The sequence below is a fragment of the Oncorhynchus mykiss genome, chromosome 2, assembly GCF_013265735.2.
Source record: "Oncorhynchus mykiss isolate Arlee chromosome 2, USDA_OmykA_1.1, whole genome shotgun sequence".
Lineage (NCBI taxonomy): Eukaryota > Metazoa > Chordata > Actinopteri > Salmoniformes > Salmonidae > Oncorhynchus > Oncorhynchus mykiss.
In genome coordinates, this window is record NC_048566.1 from 54,993,563 (window position 1) to 55,014,682 (window position 21,120).

At 41.2% G+C, this 21,120-nt stretch overlaps 1 protein-coding gene and 1 long non-coding RNA gene across 2 annotated transcripts in view; one reads left to right on the forward strand and one right to left on the reverse strand.

The window, feature by feature from the left end:
• Positions 1–7,472, reverse strand: part of si:ch211-284k5.2 (uncharacterized protein CFAP97D1) — a 22,118-nt gene extending 14,646 nt beyond the window's left edge. The window contains exons 1-4 of the mRNA XM_021565648.2: positions 7,364–7,472; positions 7,009–7,089; positions 5,519–5,637; positions 2,804–2,987 (exon numbers count right to left, since the gene is read on the reverse strand). Coding sequence (XP_021421323.2) covers positions 2,804–2,987; positions 5,519–5,637; positions 7,009–7,089; positions 7,364–7,456 — 477 coding nt within the window. The 5' untranslated portion in view covers positions 7,457–7,472. The remainder of the gene's footprint in view (positions 1–2,803; positions 2,988–5,518; positions 5,638–7,008; positions 7,090–7,363) is intronic.
• Positions 6,877–21,120, forward strand: part of LOC118940499 — a 23,747-nt gene continuing 9,503 nt past the window's right edge. The window contains exons 1-2 of the long non-coding RNA XR_005037089.1: positions 6,877–7,101; positions 8,214–8,270. This is a non-coding gene — a long non-coding RNA (uncharacterized LOC118940499). The remainder of the gene's footprint in view (positions 7,102–8,213; positions 8,271–21,120) is intronic.

Below are 21,120 nucleotides of genomic sequence, written 5' to 3' on the forward strand. Positions count from 1 at the left end.
GATGAGCTTCGGATGTTTTCACTCACGTGACTCCCAGTTAGATAGCAAATGTTCCTTTTTTCCAAAAATATAATTTTTGTAGGCGAAATAGCTCCGTTGTTTGGCTGAGAAATCGCCCGGAAATTGCAGTCACGAAAACGCCCAAAAATATTCCAAATTAGCTCCATAATGTCGACAGAAACATGGCAAACGTTGTTTATAATCAATCCTCAAGGTGTTTTTCAAATATCTACGATAATATATCCGCCGGGACAATTACTTTTTCAGTAGGACCGATTGGTATAATGGCTACCTCTGTATTTTACGCAAGAATCTCTCTGGGAGCCATCAGGTGACCACTTGCACAATGTAGCCGCTTACGGGTATTCTTCAACATAAATGCGTAAAACTACGTCACAATGCTGTAGACACCTTCGGGAATACGGAGAAAGAGTAATCTGGTTGATAGCCCATTCACTGCTCAATAGGGACGCATTGCTTTCAAAACATGAGGCACTTCCGGATTGGATTTTTCTCAGGCTTTTGCCTGCAACATCAGTTCTGTTATACTCACAGACAATATTTTTACTGTTTTGGAAACTTTAGAGTGTTTTCTATCCCAAGCTGTCAATTATATGCATATTCTAGCATCTTGTCCTGACAAAATATCCCGTTTACTACGGGAACGTTATTTTTCCAAAAATGAAAATAATGCCCCCTAGTCACAAAAGATGAGGAGGCGGAACACACCTCAAATCAAACTGTTGTTAGAAAATACAACTGTTGAAATTATTATGGATAAATGAATAAACAATATCCCCATAGAATTGTAACTAAGTAAACTTATACGCTGTTTTATAAGTGATTAACAATATGAGTTCATAAGAAGGGATTGTGTGACACGGACAAGGAGTAATAAAAAGTTAATGAACACCATTCCAACTAGGCAGAAACAAATGGGTTGTGGACTGTGTAAACACAGAAGGTCGTTAGCCTATGGTTGACCCTACTGAAACTTAGCTCTGGTTTTTAGATAAGGCAGTGAGTGCATTCCTAGGTTGTCTGTTAATTAAAACTGTCAGTTCATTGGTGATCGATAATGTTGATGGGTCAAAAGTTATCTAGGAGTGTGTTAGTAAGTTAGAATGAACTTTTCACCTTACTTTATCCCGGTCGAGAGGAGGGGATTCTGTTAAAGCAGTGAAATGACGTCATGATCTTTATATAAACTGCTGCACGTGTTTAAGTGGTAGCGCGCTCCGAGAATAAATTCTATTACCTATTATTGAAAGACTGGTCTGCGTCTATTTTATGCAAACAAGAAATCTTACAAATTCTCATAAAATAGATTAAGGGCTTTCAATTGATGAAAGCACATTGGCATAATTAAATTACAGTAACAACTTATTAGAAAATCTTTTGAAATTGACAAGTTGAAACATAGATAGCCTATAGATAATTATCAGGCAACGTGTGTTAACTGTCCTGTTGCGTAACAATCACATTTTGGAACAGTGAGTGCATTCTGACATCATGTGCATAAAACAACTCACACTGGGGGCGACCGTTAGAGATATTTGGAACTCGCATGTGAAAAGGTTATGTATGCTCCCTCTAATTTAGAATATAATAGAATAGAATAAAACTTTATTGTCCATCCAGGATGGACATTTTCTTTGGCATCACCTTCCATTAAAATAATCACATACACATACATTCTCACATCATACACATTTAAACCAGTCAGTCCATCATGTTGCATACACTAACAACATAGACATTAATACATTCACTCACAAATGACCATTGTCCCAACTGCACTAGATAGATAAGTACATTATACCAATACAATTCACTTACATTTAGTAGTCCAACAGCACAAGGAACTAATTCATGTTGGAACACATTCTTCTTGGCCATGGGCATTCTGAAGAGTTCTCCCTCTCTCCCTCTCCATCCACTCCCAGAGGACCTGAGCCCCATGCCTCAGGACTACCTGGCTTAATGACTCCTGGCTGTCCCCAGTCCACATGGTTGTGCTGCTGCTCCAGTTTCAATTGTTTTGCCTGCGGCTACGGAACCCTAACCTGTTCACCGGATGTGCTACCTTGTTTTCGACTGTCTCTCCCTCTCTCTCTCAACCGCACCTGCTGTCTCAACCTCTGAATACTTGGCTATGAAAAGCCAACTGACATTTATTCCGGAGGTACTTACCTGTTGCACCCTCTACTACCACTGTGATTATCATTTTACCCTGCTGGTCATCTATGAACATTTGAACATATTGAAGAACAATCTGGCCTTAATGTACTCTTATAATGTTCACCCTGCACAGCCTGAAGAGGACTTCTACATCTGTCACACCCAGTTCTGTTTCACCTGTCTCCGCCCCCCTCCAGGTGTCGCCCGCCTTCCACACTATCCCCTGTGTATTTATACCTGTGTTCTCTGTTTGTCTACATTTGATTTTATCTGTACTGAACCTCCAGTTGAAAAACAAAACAGGGAGTGATTGGGTTGTGGGTTCGGGAACGCTGTCAGCATGGCCACTACCCTTTAAAACATTATTCATTGCTTTAAGCCTTTCATTGCCACACCCACCAAACAGGATCAAACATAGCTCAAAGTCTGTTCAAGTAAGTTTGGGGGAAACTGAATGCACCTCAGTGCGAACTGAACACACCTCAGTTTTACAAACAGAAATTCAGGTCAAATCAGTTTTGCCTGAATCAATTAATGCATGAAAATTCTGCTTCCGGTTTCTCGCCTATCTCAGAGAGGAAAACAATGTTCCTATAATGGACTTGTATCACATTGATCGCACCTGTTTGTTGGCGACAGCACGAGGGTAACGAGCGATGTCATCACGTCTGCGCACCACCCTCTCCCAGTCGTCCAACCAGAGCTGGCGACGGTAGTCAGATTCACGGGCCGTGATTCGCTGGTAGATGGCCTGGTTCTGATTAGTCACCTGCAGCAGCTCATCCCTCCTCTTCTCAGCGTTCAGACTACAGCACCGAGAGAGAAAGAGAAAGAGAGAGAGAGAGAGAGAGAGAGAGAGAGAGAGAGACCCAGAATGTTTAGTTCTGTCTTACACACATCACTATGTATGCTCAGTGTAACCTACTGTACCATCATCCAAGGTACTATGACTTTAGCCAAAGGGTCTGGGCCTTCATGGCACAGGTAGTAGTGCACTAGTCCTTGACACTATTTCCCATATAGCGTTTTGTATATGGTATTATAGCACTTTTAAAGGTAGTCTCGAATAGCGTGACCATGAGCAGCATCGCAGATATTGTGATAAGTGAGATGCAAGACTTCGCACTCACACAGTCACACAGTGTATCTGCGCATGTGCATGGGTTCATTTCACGCTGTGACAGAGTGGTAGCAGCAGGACCAAAACAGAGGAGAAGTTTAGCCTCGAGCATCAACGCTCTTAGGTTGTTGTGGAAATTAAACCACTATACTGTTTACTTTGTGCATCTATGTCATATAGTTGAGTCTACATTTAACCAACTCAGTGGTTAGACTGTCCGCCGTGAAATTGAGGAAGCAAAGAGAAACGAGAAACAACAGTAAATCATTACTTTAAGACATGGTCAGTCAATGCGGAAAATTTGACTCCAGGATCCAGAAAAGACAAATCTTGCCTCATCACTTTTGAACCTGTGGTTCTACCTCCGCCTTTTGTTAATAAAAAACTTTTTCTACTAACAGAACCCTCTGTGCATTAAATTATAGTTTTTTGTCCCTGTGTCCTTGTGCTAATGAGTTAATGGGACTTAATGTGTAGCGACTAATTGTATAGCTAATAGGCTATGTGTTTTTAGAGCGACTGAGGTGAATGAAGCTACAGTGACCAATGTACTTAAACAAGTCTCTCTTTGCTCTTTTAACTTCTCTCTTGAATCTTAAAAGCCCTTAAAATATCTGTAAATCCCATCTCGGGACTGGTGCAGTAAATCAGTGTAAAGTAGGCCTAAAGGTGCAGTTTACATTTATCAAGTTCCTTGGTGTCCACATCACCAACAAACTATCATGTTCCAAACACACTAAGATGTGAAGGCACGACAAAGCTTATTCCCACTCAGGAGACTGAAAAGATTTGGTATGGGTCCTCAGTTCCTCAAAAGGTTCTACAGCTGCACCATCGAGAGCACTGGTTGCATCACTGCCTGGTATGACAACTGCTCGGCCTCCAACCATAAGGCGCTACAGAGGGTAGTGTGTATGGCCCTGTACATCACTGGGGCCAAGCTTCCTGCCATCCAGGCCCTAAAAATGTTCAAAGACTCCAGCCACCCTAGTCATAGACTGTTCTCTCTGCTACCAAACGACAAGTGGTACCGGAGCGCCAAGTCGAGCTCCAAAAGGCTTCTTAACAGCTTCTACCCCCAAGCCATGAGACTCCTGAACAGCTAATCAAAGGGCTACACAGCCCCTCTTTTACGTTGCTACTTGTCTCTGTTTATAATCTATGCATAGTCACTTTAACTCGACCTACATGTACAATTACTGTCACGCCCTGACCTTAGAGATTTTTATGTCTCTATTTTGGTTTGGTCAGGGTGTGATTTGGGTGGGCATTCTATGTTCTTTTTCTATGTTTTTGCATTTCTTTGTTTTGGCTGGGTATGGTTCTCAATCAGGGACAGCTGTCTATCGTTCTCTCCGATTGGGAACCATACTTAGGCAGCTTTTCCCACATGGTTTTTGTGGGTAGTTATTTTCTGTTTAGTGTTTTGCACCTTACAGGACTGTTTTGGTTATTCTCTTTGTTAATTTTGTTGTAGCGTACAGTTTCAATAAATAGCATGAACAATTACCACGCTGCGCTTTGGTCGATTCTTCTTCTTCAGACGACGAAAACCATGACAATTACCTCAACTAACCGGTGCCCCTGCACATTGACTCTGTACCTGTTACCCCCTGTATATAGCATCGCTTGTTATTTTATTGCTGCTGTTTAATTATTTGTTACTTTTTATTTTCTATTTTTTACCTAACACTTATTTATATATTTTTTCTTACCTTCTTAAATCATTATTGGTTAGAGCCTATAAGTAAGCATTTCACTGTAAGGTGTACCTGTTGTATTCGGCGCAAGTGACTAATAAACTTGAATTTGATTTGATCTGTTGTATTCGGAGCATGTGACAAATAACATTTGATTTGATTTGACAGTTTATTATATGCGTATTGTAATTACAACTTTCCCAATCCAATAAACAATCGAATAATAAATGCAGAACTGAGTATCAGTACACCATTCTGTGAGGCATTATCTACAAAGAGGATTTGATGGATGGACAAGCCTTAAAAATCATTTAATATTCCACCATGTTTTCTTTTGACAAAGAATGTCCACAGTTAGTCATCAAATATTTATTGATCTTATGAATAATGGACTGAACGTTATATAATATCACTGCAAAACACAAGAGTATTACATTTCCTATGGAGAGTATTGCCGTGACACAGTGCTGAGAGGTTTTTAACGGTGACTTAAACGTGAAACGTGAGTAGCCCTTACCTTCTCTCGGGATAATGGTTCCTGTGGTCGACCAGACCTTTGGACCGCACGATGTCAGACAGCTTGGAGGACAGGAGACGGTTGTCTCTCTCGATGGTGACCAGCCTCTCATCTTGTAACTGATCGATAAAAATAGACGTAATGGCAGACATATCTCATTTAAAAAATGTCAGATATTGACATTTAACCAGTTATATGCCACTTCAGGTGACAGGTTATATTTCACTATATCTTGATATTCGAACCTTTGTTGGTAATGACTGTGCTATCAGTAGACATTTATGACTGATATAGGCATACATTCTAATGTTTCAGACATTGAATGCCTATGTGAGACACATACACATTGTAGTTGTAAGGATACAGTAGCAGTTTTACAATTATTTTATACCCTTGTCTATGACCATTTGTATGGCTATGCTAGATGAAAATATCTGTGTCTGTATACATGATTTCACTTTATCTACTGTATTTCGTTCATATACAGTCTGCAATGAAACTAAATGTCCTACTGCAATACTTTTTAACCTATAGTAACAATAATTGTGTGATAGCACACTGAGTATACAAAACATTGCTCTTTCCATGACATAGACTGCAGGTGAATCCAGGAGAAAGCTATGATCTCTTATTGATGTCACTTGTTATATCCACTTCAATCAGTGTGGATGAAGGGGAGGAGACTGGTTAGAGAAGGATTTCTAAGCCTCGAGACAATTCAGATATGGATTGTGTGTGTGCCATTCAGAGGGTGAATGGGCAAGACAAAAGATGTAACTGCCTTTGAACGGGGTATAGTAGTAGGTTACAGGCGCACTGGTTTGTTTCAAGAACTGCAACGCTGCACAGTTTCCCTTGTGTATCAAGAATGGTCCACCACCTAAAGGACATCCAGCCAACTTGACACAACAGTGGGAAGCATTGGAGTCAACATGTGCCAGCATCCCTGTGGAATGCTTTCGACATGCTGCATGCTCCGATGAATTGAGTCTGTCCTGAGGGCAACAGGCGGAGTTTGCAACTCAATATTATGAAGGTTTTCCTAATGTTTGGCATACTCAGTGTATGTTTATTTTGTTTTTCCAGATACCAAGGTCAATTATAAACAAATATATATATTTTCAAGCACCACTGTAAGGTAACATCATCAGGCCATTTGTCACGTCTGCTCCCTCTCTGGCGTACGACGTTGCCAGAGTAATAACCACCGGACCTGGGATTCATCATTACGCACACCTGGCACTCATCATTACGCGCACCTGTGAATCATTATGATTCACAACTGGACGCCATTACCTTCATAATTTCCTCCCCATTTATATGTCACTCTCCCAGGTTCACTAACCAGTTGGTGTTGTCCTTGTGTCTTGATGTACTGCCTTATGTTAGTGTCGTGTTCTTGGTGTTGATGTTTTACTAAAACGTTTCACCTGCATCCGACTCACCGCCCCATCATTACACCATTGTAACCAGTGTGTGCGTCCACTGACCTGGAGTTTCTTGAGTTTCAGCTGAACATGTGCAGGTGTTCTAATGCCTTTAGTGTCCACAATGGGCCTGGCCGTACTCAGCTGGAGGTGATGGTAAGTTAATGTTAGGTTGTTATGGAAGTTAATTATGTAATCCATTGTTGATTTACTTCATTAATTTGGTGTGTGTAAGTAATGCTTCTGAAGATCATACAGGAGGAAAATAAAATGCCTGGGGATCAGGCATGTGACAATATGCTTTAATGAATTAACACTTTAATAAATATGCACATGTATTCACTTGTGTACTTGTCTACAGACATATATATGTGTGCACGTATAAATACAGGCACACACAGACACATTCATCTCATACCTTATTCCTATGCTCCTCGTATCTGGTCTGGTCCCATTTCTTCTGCAGGTACTTGTTCGTTGCAGGTTTCAGTGGTTGGTACGACTTGTGCATGTTTCAATTGTGTAGCTCTGGGCTTTCTGGCACTTCAGGGCACCTGCCAATAAACCCCCCCACCGCCCCTCCTCCACCCCACACACACACACACACACGCCCCACTTTCCAAGCAGGAGGTCCGACTAAGGCTCGCTCGGCCTAAGGCAGTTACCATGGCGCCATGACTCACCTGTATCTCCCTCACTAATGCTACTGTTTCTAATGTGGGCAGATTGTATGTCAATGAATTATTAGTGGACTGACTTACTCCCCAGTGGCTTCAATAAAAAGCTGCTCTACTCCAAACACAGGCCCTGAAGGCAAAGGCTGCCACTAACATCAATGTCTGTTTAAAAAAATCAATTTTGTTTAAAAAAATAGATGTACCACAAAATGCCAAATGGTGACATCTAGATTGTTTGAGCACATTTTCCCGAATCATTATTCTCTTTTTCAAAATAATTTCTGTAAGAAAATAGATTATGTTGCAGTTTTTCGGTTGTTGAAAGAACCAGATCTTAAACCATTAATACATTTGAATAGCTACAAATCGCTGTTCAACCACTTGTACACCCTATTGCATTAATATGAAAGCTGTACAGTTATACTGTATGATGAGACTAGTATAGAAGTCCCATCAACCAACTCAGCCTCATCATATGCAGAGATGTTATTTTCAGTGTTATTAGGTTGTTCATGTACAGTTTTAGGAAAAGGTAAGTGTTGTTGGCCAAAGTCAGACATTAAACTTCCCCTATTTACAATCCATCCCTAGGTGGCGGCATCTGGCGCCAACAGGTGCTTGGAGACCATCAGCAAGGCTTGAGAAGAAGTGAGTAATTACCATAAGTACAGAAGCCGCTGCAGTGTTTCAATTGTAAAAAGTTTGGACAAGTGGCAAGTGTTTGTTGAATGAATAAATATTTAGCAGCTGAAGAGTCAGATGAAGCATGTTGTGATGATGGGAATCATGTTCCCAAGTTCCTGGAGTACCCTGTAAGGATGAAGGAGGTCGCAGGGCTATCCGGCTATCCAGCAGATCTCCTATGTGGAGGGAGTGAAAATAGCTGAAGGAGTGAGTGTAGATGAGATGGAAGTGAATGTCCCACTGTCTACAGTGAATGCCATGCAGGAGAAGGATCCTGACACACTAACAGTGAAGAAGGTGGACTTTGTTGCGTTTATAGTGCTAAATTGATAAATTGCACTAGTCAAACTAATAAAAAATCTAAGAAGTTAGACATCATTGTGATGGCGGCAAATAGATAGCTGAATCTCCAGGACTTTACAGCCAAAATGTTACAGGGAGTACTGAATGAAGAGGTCCCCCCCTCCTCCCTGGTTTCTGAGCCTGTGTAGGGATCTGAATAGATATTTAAAACCTGACGGAAGGAGTATGTATTATTGTTTTGTTCGGGGTAGTAGCATGAATTTGTTCAACCAAAACACATTATGTTTCTGGGGTATTTTTTACTACCCCGTACAGTAGGTGGCGGCAATACACCTAATGAGTGCAGTCTATCTACAGTCGTATGAAAAGGTTTGGGCACCCCTGACAATTTCCATGATTTCCATTTATAAATAATTGGGTATTTGGATCAGCAATTTCATTTTGATCTATCAAATAACTGATGGACACAGTAATATTTCAGTAGTGAAATGAGGTTTATTGGATTAACAGAAAATGTGCAATATGCATCAAAAAAAATTAGACAGGTGCATAATTTTGGCACCCCAATAGAAAAATCACATCAATATTTAGTAGAGCCTCCTTTTGCTAAAATAACAGCCTCTAGACGCTTCCCATAGCCTCTAATGAGTGTCTGGATTCTGGATGAAGGTATTTTGGACCATTCCTCCTTACAAAACATCTCCAGTTCAGTTAGGTTTGATGGTTGCCGAGCATGGACAGCCCGCTTCAAATCATCCCACAGATTCTCAATGATATTCAGGTCTGGGGACTGGGATGGCCATTCCAGAACATTGTACTTGTTCCTCTACATAAATGACCGGGTAGATTTTGAGCAGTGTTTTGGGTCGTTGTCTTGTTGAAATGGCCAGCCCCAGCGTAACTTCAACTTTGTGACTGATTCTTCAACATTATTCCCAAGAATCTGCTGACATTGAGTGGAATCCATGCGACCCTCAACTTGAACAAGATTCCCAGTACCGGCACTGGCCACACAGCATGATGGAACCCCAACCAAATTTTACTGTGGGTAGCAAGTGTTTTTCTTGGAACGCTGTGTTCTTTTGCCACCATGCATAACGCCCCTTGTTATGACCAAATAACTCAATCTTTGTTTCATCAGTCCACAGCACCTTATTCCAGAATGAAGCTGGCTTGCCAAATGCGTTTGCATACCTCAAGCGACTGTTTGTGGCTTGTGTGCAGAAAAGGTTTCTTCCGCATCAATCTCCCATACAGCTTCTCATTGTGCAAAGTGCGCTGAATTGTTTAACGGTGCACAGTGACACCATCTGCAGCAAGATGATGTTGTAGGTCTTTGGAGGTGGTTCGACCGTTCTCACCATCCTTCGCCTTTGCCTCTCCGATATTTTACTTGGCCTGCCACTTCTGGCCTTAACAAGAACTGTGTCTGTGGTCTTCCATTTCCTCACTATGTTCCTCACAGTGGACACTGACAGCTTAAATCTCTGCGATAGCTTTTTGTAGCCTTCCTCTAAACCATAATGTTGAACCATCGTTGTTTTCAGGTCATTTGAGAGTTGTTTTGAGGCCACCATGTTGCCACTCTTCAGAGGAGAGTCAAAGAGAACAACGACTTGCCATTGGCCACCTTAAATACCTTTTCTCATGATTGGATGCACTTGTCTATGAAGTTCAAGGCTTAATGTGCTCACCAAACCAATTGTGTGTTCCAATTAATCAGTGCTAAGTAGTTACAGGTATTCAAATCAACAGAATGACAAGGGTGTCCACATTTTTGCATAGCCTATTTTTCACATCTGATTTAATTTCATACAACTTAATATTGCTACACTAAAAATCTTTGTCTGGACAATACCCCAGTACTCAGTTTTTATTAGAAAATGAATGGCATGCCACTGTGATCATTTTCTGTGATGACAGAGTAAATTATTATGCAGCCTCAGAGGGGTGCCCAAAATTTTTCATACGACTGTATAAACCTCAAAGAAGAAGAAGTGAGTAATTGCTCACAGGTGTGAGTGATGTAGCGTCACGAGACAGTGTTTTAGTAAATCCAATGACTTTAGGTGTGGGATGAAGGGAAGATGGTGGAAGTGGATGCTGAGTTTGGATTAAGCAGCAAATTAGCTAAAGCAGCTTGTCAAGCTACTTTGGTGAAGACGAATGTTCTGAACGGACAACACTAGTATCGAAAACTGGAACAAAAAAGGAAATGTCTAAAATTGGAGTGGAAGATGGCGCCTGTGTAGGGATCAGCTCTGTTTTATTAATTCATTTTTTAACAGTAAAATTGTTTGATTTATTTTATTTTATAAATGTTTTGGTAGTTCAGTTTTTTTAGGGGAATTGTGTTTCCATCCCACATAGTAGGTGACGTAATTTACATTAAACGGTGTGATCACCAATAACTATAGAAGAAGAAGGTGTGAGTGATTGGCAGGTTATTGAAGAGTGAGAGGTGAACCAAGTAGTTTCTCTTCCCGGTGGGGTCATCTGCGTTTTTGTTATGGGTGCATTCGAACCAAAACGCACAGCGGGGCAGGTGGCTTCGTCGTATCATTCTCTGATTACATGCAGTGGCAGATACAGTGAACACCGCCAAGTTCGAGCCTCACCCCGTTGATGACAAAGACGATTCTGACCCTGTGGGAGTGAGATTTTTGGAGCGAATGGATCCTTGCCTTCTGGCTGATCCATATGTGGTGTCAGGTTGGGTGGAGAAGTGTCTGGGGACTGTTGAATCAGTGAAAGTAACTAAAAGTAGACTTGTGGTGATTTTTGTTGTTTCCTCCGCCCAGAGGGAGTGGGCGTTCTGCACCACGCTCGTCTGGACAAGACCTGTGTCTTGCTTTACTCTCCAGAGCGGGGTGCCGTTGAAAGAAGTGAGAAATGGGGTGTCATTAAGTGTTGAGGAGGATCAACTGAAATGGAATATTCCCGGTATCTGTGACGCCCGCCGTTTGATGCAACATAGACCCGGTGGAGAGCATGGTGAAACAGAGAACACACCGTCTGTCCTGCTGAGTTTTGAATCTGAGTTTTTGCCCTACAAAGTCATGTTAGGATGTGTCAGTTATCCTGTGAGAGCTTGTCTCGAACCCATTACGGTGTTTTAGGTGCCAAGCTTATGGTCATATTGCAGCATTTTGAAGGAGGAAGATTCCTAGATGTGAGTGTGCAGGAGGGCATGAGACAAAGGAATGTGTAGTACAGATGGTAAAAGCTGTGTGTATTAAAGGCCCAAAGCAGCTGTTTTTATATCAATATAATTTTTGGGTAATAAAGAAGTGCCTTTCTGTAATAGATTTATTAAAATTGGCAAAAATAGCTCTTTGTTAAGCAAGAATTTTGCAGTTCTAAGTGGGGAGGGGAAAACTAGCTGTTTTTGGCAGAGGTTTGAAACTCTCTTTGTCATTGGTCTATTAACCAATTTGCTGCATGGTGATATCAGCATGGAAAGCCGAACTCCCGCCCATGCAAGCCAGCTGATTAGAAGATCCTGAATTACAAGGTGTGTTACAGAGTGATTACATTATACAAGCTGCACTTGCCCAGTCATGCTAGCCTCGCCCTCATGTGGGCTCCCTCACACATGCTCGCATCTCTCAATGGCAGTGGTGGAAAAAGTACCCAATTGTCATACTTAAAAAAAAGCAAAAGCAAAGATACCTTCATAAAAAATGACTCAAGTAAAAGTTAAGTCACCCAGTAAAATACTACTTGTGTAAAAGTCTGGTCTGGTTTTAAATATACTTAAGTATCAAAAGTAAATGTAATTGCTCAAATATACTTAAGTATTAAAAGTAAAAGTATAAATCATTTCAAATACCTTGTATTAAGCAAACCAGACGGCACCATTTTATTTTTTATTTACGGATAGCCAGGGACGCACCAACTCTCAGACATAATTTACAAATGAAGCATGTGTTTAGTGAGTCCGCCAGATCAGAGGCAGTAGGGATGACCAGGAATGTCCTCTTGATAAGTGTCTGAATTAGACAGTTGTCCTGTCCTGCTAAGCATTCAAAAGGTAACAAGTACTTTTGGGTGTCAGGGGAAATGTATGGAGTAAAACATACATTCTTTTCTTTAGGAATGTAGTGAAGTAAAACTTAAAGTTGTCAAAAATATAAATATTAATGTACAGATTTTTTATTTAACTAGGCAAGACATTTAAGAACAAATTCTTGTTTACAAAGACAGCCTAGGAACAGGGGGTTAACTGCCTTGTTCAGGGGCAGAACGAGATATTTTTACCTTGTCAGCTCGGGGATTCAATCTAGCAACCTTTCGGTTACTGGCCCAATGCGCAAACCACTAGGCTACCTGCTACCAGATACCCTAAATAACTACTTAAGTAGTACTTTCAAGTATTTTACACCACTCCTCAACAGTCTTCCCACCCGATGTTTCACCACGCGATGTGGCTGTATCGTGTGAACGCAATGTAAATGCACACATTCCTCCAATTCTAATGTTGTGGTCATCTGACAATGACTTGACAATGTGCATGAAGGTACCATTGAAAGTGTGTTCCCTCAGTCACATTTGAGATTAACTCAACTATGTATAACGGTAATAAATATTTCAGCTGAAGGTGATGCTGATAGTTTGTCAGAAGCGATTATAGAAAACACTCTATCATCAGCTAGCAACACCCTCACAGCAATGTGAGTGTGTTTACAGTAGATCCCAGCTGACAGGAAATGGAAAATCTCTCAGGAGGCAGCTGTCTGAGGAAGTCTCAGGACAAATAATTATTCTACTTCAGACACCTCACAGTTAAGTGTGTGTGTGTGTGTGTGTGTTCTCACAAAACAGCAGCAGTGAAGCGGTAAATTAGTTTTGGCTCACGCTTAGATGAAAACAGATTTTGACAGATTTTGCCTTGTGGTTTAGGGCGGAGCAGTTGCCACACCAGGCTGTGATACAGCCTGACAGGATGCTCTCAATTATGGATCTGTAAAAGTTAGTCAGGGTTTTGGGTGACAAGCCAAATTTCTTCAGCCTGTTGCGCCTTCTTCACCACACTGTCTGTGTGGGTGGACCATTTCTGTTTGTCGTTGATGTGTACGCCGAGGAACTTAAAACGTTCCATTTTCTCCGCTGCTGTCCCTTTGATGTGGATAGGCAGGTGCTCCCTCTGCTGTTTCCTGAAGTCCACAATCATCTCCTTTGTTTTGTTGATGTAGAGTGATCAGTAGTTTTCCTAACACCACACTCCGAGTGCTCTCAACTACTCCCCGTAGGCTGTCTCAGCAATGTTGATGATCAGGCCTACTACTGTTGTGCCGTCAGAAAACTTGATGATTGAGTTGGAGGCGTGCATGCCACGCAGTCGAGGGTGAACAGGGAGTACAGGAGGGGGCTGAGCACGCACCCTTGTGGGGCCCCAGTGTTGAGGGTCAGCGAGGTGGAGATCTTGTTTCCTACCTTCACCACCTGGGGGTGGCTCGTCAGGAAGTCCAGGACCCAATTGCATAGCGCGGGGTTGAGACCAAGGGCCTCCAGCTTGATGATGAGCTTGGAGGGTAGTATGGTGTTGAATGCTGAGCTGTAGTCAATGAACAGCATTCTTACAATAGGTATTCCTCTTGTCCAGATGGGATAAGGCAGTGTGATGGCGATTGCGTCATCTGTAGACCTGTTTGGGCGGTATGCCAACTGAAGTGCGTCTAGGTTGGCCGGTAAGGTGGTGGTGATATGATCCTTGACTAGCCTCTCAAAGCACTTCATGACGACAGAAGTGAGTGCTATAGGACGGGAGTAATTTAGTTCAGTTATCTTTGCCTTCTTGGGCTTTGTGTGCATCCCAGAAGTTCGAGTAGTAGTGGTCGATTGTAATACCCCCGTGCGTAGTGCAATCAATATGCTGATAGAATTTAGGTAGCCTTGTTATCAAATTTGCTTTGTTAAAATCCCCAGCTACAATAAATGCAGCCTCAGGATATATGGTTTCCAGTTTACATAGAATCCAGTGAAGTTCCTTTAGGGCTATCTTGGTGTCTGCTTGAGGGGGAATGTACACAGCTGTGATGATAAATGATGACAATTGTCTTGGAAGGTAATATGGCCGCCATTTGATTGTGAGGACTTCTAGGTCGGGTGAGCAGAAGGACTTGAGTTCCTGTAATCATAACAACATACACCATGAGTCGTTAATCATGAAGCATACACCCCCGCCCTTCCTCTTCCCAGAGAGGTGTTTATCTCTGTCAGCGTGATGCATGGAGAAGCCCAGGGGTTGAACTGATTCCGACAACATATCCCGAGAGAGCCATGATGTTACATACTCTGGAAGGCAAACCTTGCAAACCTTGCTCGAATTTCGTCTACCATGTTTTCAAGAGACTAGACATTGGCGAGTAGTATACTCGGGAGTGGTGGGCGATGTGCAAGTCTACAGAGCCTGCTCAGGAGGCCGCTCCATCTGCCCCTGTTGTGGCACCTTGGTCTTGGGTCTGCTTCTGGGATTAGATCCATTGTCCTGGGTTGGGTGGTGGTCCAAACAGAGGATCCACTTCGGGAAAGTCGTATTCCTGGTCGTAATGTTGGTAAGTTGAGGTCGCTCTTATATCCAATAGTTATTCCCGGCTGTATGTAATAAGACTTCATGTTGGGGCACAAGGAGTTCCCTGAAGGGAACACGCCCTCCCATTCAGCTGATAAAAATATCCTTTAGAAATATTTAACTTTCACACATTAACAAGTCCAATACAGCAAATGAAAGATAAACATCTTGGTTATAACCAGTTGCGACGAGCAAACCCGGATCCGGGATCCTATTTATAGCCTCAAGCTCATTACCATAACGCAACGTTAACTATTCATGAAAATCGCAAATGAAATGAAATAAATATGCTAGCTCTCAAGCTTAGCCTTTTGTTAAAACCTGTTGATGCCAGGAGTTCCTCTGGAGGAACACCCTCCCCCCCGTTCAGCTCAAACGGTGGCGCATGGAACGCAAAAATATTCTTAGAAATATTTAACCTCCACACATTAACAAGTCCAATAGCTCAAATGAAAGATAAACACCTTGTTCATCTACCCAGCATGTCAGATTTTTAAAATGTTTTACGGCGAAAACACACCACACATTTATATTAGACCACCACCGAAACAAAGACAAGCGGCAGCCATTTTGTCCCAGAAAATATAAAATTATAAAAGCAGGATTAAAAAATAAATCGCTCACTAACCTTTTGAAAATCTTCATCAGATGACAGTGATAGGACATGTTACACAGTACATTTTTTTTTTTTCAATAATATGCCATATATATCCATAAATGTCCATTTACAATGTACTCATGTTCAGAAATTACTCAAAAATGCCCGCAGGAAATCTAGGTAGCTCGGCAAGATAACGTAAATAGACATCATAAACTTTGGCTAAATATACATGTTCTACATATAGTTAGAAAGATACACTGCTTCTTTATGCAACCGCTGTGTTAGATTTATTTTTAACGTTACAGAAATCGCACACTATTCCATATGCTGAGACAGCGCTCAGTTCCAAGCTACATTTCCACGTAATGTTGGAGTCAACAGAAACACAGATTTAAGCATAAATATTCCCTTACCTTCGATGGTCTTCGTTCAGAATGTTCTGGAAGGGTTCATACTTACCCAATACATCGTTTGGTTTCAAGTCTTGCGTCTTTGTATTAGCTACTGCTAATAACATCAGCTGAAATGCACCCAAAACGTCCTCCGGTCCGGATAAGTTGCGCATCAAAACTTCAAAATTACACATTATATGTCGACTAAACAGGTCAAACTAAGTGCAGAAGCAAGCTTTATGATGTTTTAGACGTGCAAAACAAACTTCAATTCAACCGGGCATCGTTTGCTCTTCCCAGGAGTGCTGGAACAAAGGAATGGCTGTGACCAATTCGCGCCCTAACGCACAGGTTTTTTTCTCGCGACACTTACTCCAATCACTCCTATAGGGCCAATTCTTGCGCGATTTGAACGATTGAACGCTCTAAAGAAAGAGGACATCTAGTGGAAGAGATGGAAAGTGTCCCCAGATCCATAAGTGGTCGGGAAGGGTGGGGGCCATGACGTCAAAGTTGCTCCAACTTTCATGGCCACAAAAACTAGTTTGGAAGAATGCATGCCCTGTGAGTTCTGCTATACTTACAGACATAATTCCAACGGTTTTAGAAGCTTTAGAGTGTTTTCTATCCAATAATAATTATTATATGCATATATTAGCAATTTTTGATATTTTTTTTTTCAGTTTACTAGGGGTACCCAATTTCTCCAAAGGGGGCGTAAATCTGCCATGCCCTCAAAAGGTTTTAACAACACTGTCATCTCAGGTTTTCAAAATATGCTTTTCAACCATAGCAAAACAAGCATTTGTGTAAGAGTTTTGATACCTGGCGTAGCATTTAGCGTAGCATTCAGCGTGCAACATTTTCACAAAAACAAGAAAAGCATTCAAATAAAATCATTTACCTTTGAAGAACTTCAGATGTTTTCAATGAGGAGACTCTCAGTTAGATAGCAAATGTTCAGTTTTTCCAAAAATATTATTTGTGTAGGAGAAATCGGTCCGTTTTGTTCTTTACGTTTGGCTGAGAAAAAAACCCGAAAATTCAGTCATAACAACGCAAACTTTTTTCCAAATTAACTCCATAATATCGACAAACATGGCAAATGTTGTTTAGAATCAATCCAAGGTGTTTTTCACATATCTATTCGATGATAAGTCACTCCTGGCAGTTTGGTTTCTCCTCTCTTCAAAATGGAAAAATGCGCGCACCTGGAGATTGCGCAATAGTTTCGACAGAGGACACCCAGCGGACACCTGGTAAATGTAGTCTCTTATGGTCAATTTTCCAATTATATGCCTACAAATACGTCACAATGCTGCAAACACCTTGGGGAAACGACAGAAAGTGTAGGCTCTCTCCTTGCGCATTCACAGCCATATAAGGAGACATTGGTACACAGCGCCTCAAAAATCTGGCTCAGTTCCTGTATGAAATTTCATCTTGGTTTCGCCTGTAGCATTAGTTCTGTGGCACTCACAGACAATATCTTTGCAGTTTTGGAAACGTCAGAGTGTTTTCTTTCCAAAGCTTTCCAAAGCTAAATATCTTGTTTAAAACGGGAACGTTTTTCATCCAAAAATGAAATACTGCCCCCAGAGTTTCATGAGGTTAATCTACTCATCGTGTCCGATTTTTAAAATGTTTTACAGCGAAAACACAACATATATTTATGTTAGATGACCACCAAATTCAAAATCACACAGAGCGATATTTCACAGTCACAAAAGCATAAATATAGATAAAATGAATCACTAACCTTTGATTATCTCCATCAGATGACACTCATAGGAAATCATGTTATACATGTATTGTGTGTTTTGTTCGATAATGTGCATATATATATATATATATATATATATATATATTAAAAAAATCTCAGTTTACATTGGCGCGTTACGTGCAGAAATGTTTTGATTCCAAAACATCCGGTGATTTTGCAGAAATACTCACAATAAACATCAATAAAAGATGCAAGTCTTATTCACAGAATTAAAGATAAATGTATCCTTTATGCAACCGCTGTGTCAGATTTGTTTTTTTTAATTACGGAAAAAGAATAATCTGAGAACGCCGCTCAGAACCCAAAGAAATAGCTGCCATTTTGGCGTCAACAGAAGCTACAAAAAACACTATAAATATTCACTCACCTTTGAATATCTTCATCAGAAGGCAGTTCCAGGAATCCCAGTTCGACAATAAATGACTAATTTGTTCCAAAAAGCCCATAATTTATCCACTTGTTGTTAGCTTGTTCAGCCCAGCATTCAATCCTCAAAAACCACGAGCAATTCCTCCAGACAAAAACTCAAAGTTCCGCTACAGGTCGTAGAAACAAGTCAAATGATGTATGCAATCCATATTTAGGATGTTTTAAACATTAATCAGCAATAAGGTTCCAACCAGAGAATTTAATTGTCTGAAGAAAAGCATAGGAACGGTAGGACACTCTCGTGACCGCGCGTAATGAGACCGAGGCTTTCTACCAGACCACCCACACAAAGAGCTATTATGAGCCCCTCCTTCATAGTAGAATCATACAACCAGAATCTAAAGACGGTGACATCTTGTGGAAGCCCTAGGAAGTGCATTCTCATCCATATCTAAGGTGGACATCAAATGGCACTGTTTTCTATATTGAGTTCTCACTTCCTGTTTGGATTTCTTCTCGGGTTTTTGTCTGCCATATGAGTTCTGTAATACTCACAGACATAATTCAAACAGTTTTATAAACTTCAGAGTGTTTTCTATCCACCAGTAATAATCCTATGCATATATTCCCAGCTGGGAAAGAGTAGGAGGCCGTTTACTCTGGGCACGCCTTTCAGCCAAAAGTGAAAATACTGCCCCCTAGCCTCAACAGGTTTAAAATTTCCTGGGGTAACAATGTAAGAAATAATACTTTAAAAAGCAATATACAGCATAGTTTCCTAAGGACTCACTAGGCAACTATCTCTGTCGACGCCATCTTCCAATGCCTTGATGTCTTCACTGTTATTCTACAATGTAGAAAATGGTAAAATAAAGAAAAACCCTTGAATGAGTAGGTGTGTCCAAACTTTTGACTGGTACTGTATGTAAGTATTTTGTCTGTAATGTATTTTTCGCTATGTGTCGGACCCCAGTAAGACTAGCTGTTACCATTGGTGTCGGCTAATGGGGATCCCAATAAATCTAATCAGATCAAGATTGCACTTCCCGAATGTAGTAATTTCACTGTTACAGAAGTCTACATTTTTCGTAGGTTTGTGTTATTCCACAAAGATCTATCTAGCGCTGCAGTGAGTTGGGGGCTGTATAACTCTGTGACGTAGCTCCCGCTCTTGCTCACTCTCTCTGAGTGATAGAGGTGCGCACTTTGACAGACTGTACCCCTCTGACTTGTTGTTGGACTGACACATTTTCCAAATTTGCCATTATTCCCCTTTAACACGCTTGTAAATCTTACTCATGTTGACCACAGAGATCGAGAGCCTATCTTATGTGTAATTTTGGCATAATCAACATACCTTTTAAAGTAATTATAGTTTGGACATTTCACAAAGGAACCTTTAGTCAATCAACATCCATATTCCTAATTGTGGGCACATTACAGTACACCTCTTGCAATTCCTTTCATGGCCCATAGAGGGTGTACTCCACCATCACTTTCAATTGAAGCACAAGGCAGCCATGTTTTGCAGCTGAGTGACTAGGAAAGCCTTTGGCAGATTCTCCCAGCGCAAACCAACCACTAAACAACACTAACAAGCTATCACTCAATGATCTGGTGCTGCTTCTGTTCTTTAAGGTTTATCTCTCTAGACTTGTCTTTTCTCTAGGTATCTACTTATGTTATTATGGACTTAGCAGATAAAATAGCAAGGCAAAACCATAGCATCTGAGAAAGAGACAGAGCGAGAGTACTGATGTCAGTCCTTGATTCCTTATTAATCAATGAGGTTAAGCTCACTGTGGCTTCAATCTGTGTTTGGTTCTTTCTGCTATAGAACACCTGCGCATACACAAACACTTTTCCCAACATATCTCATACAGCTACTGTACATCTCCAATACGTCTTAAATCTTTAATAAGGATGAATGTTTTATTGGCTCATTTCCTGTCTCATTTCCTTCTCGGTTTGCCTTGAAAAAGAGAGAGGAGAAAATGTGGCCATCATGACAGTTCAGACATCACATAAAACCCTGCCCATCCCCAAGCCACCCACATCCTCTCCCTACATATTTTGCTCTTTCCCTACAGCTCTCTTTTCGCCTACCCTCTCTGTGTCTCTCTCTACCCTCTCGCTACCTCTCCACCACTTCACTCTCTCAATAAATAAAATAAAATAAATGCTTTAAGAGCATGAATGAGTGGTTGCCACTGTTTCCAAAGCAATGTACACTGAGTGCACAAAACATTAGGAACACCTTCCTAATATTGAGTTGCAACCCTTTTTGCCCTCAGAACAGCCTCAATTCATCGGGACATGGACTCTACAAGGTGTCGAAAGCGTTCCACAGGGATGCTGGCCCATGTTGACTCCAATGCTTTCCACAGTTGTGTCAAGTTGGCTGGATGTCCTTTTGTGTGGTGGACCATTATTGATACACACAGGGAACTGTGCAGCACTGCAGTTCTTGAATAAAACCGGTGTGCTTGGCACCTAGTACCATATCCCAGTTCAAAGGCACTTAAATATTTTGTCTTACCCATTCACCCTATGAATAGCACACACACAAAAAAAAGCCATGTCTCAATTGTCTCCTCCTGTTCATCGACATTGATTTAGGTGGTGACCTCAATAACAAATCAATGCTTTCACCTGGTCAGTCTATGGAAAGAAAATGTTTTGTACACTCAGTGTATATGAAGTATTACTTAAACGAACAATACGTTTGAGCAACAATAATAAGCTATTGTCTCTCTAATATTATGACAAGCCAGGACATAATCTGCAGCAAG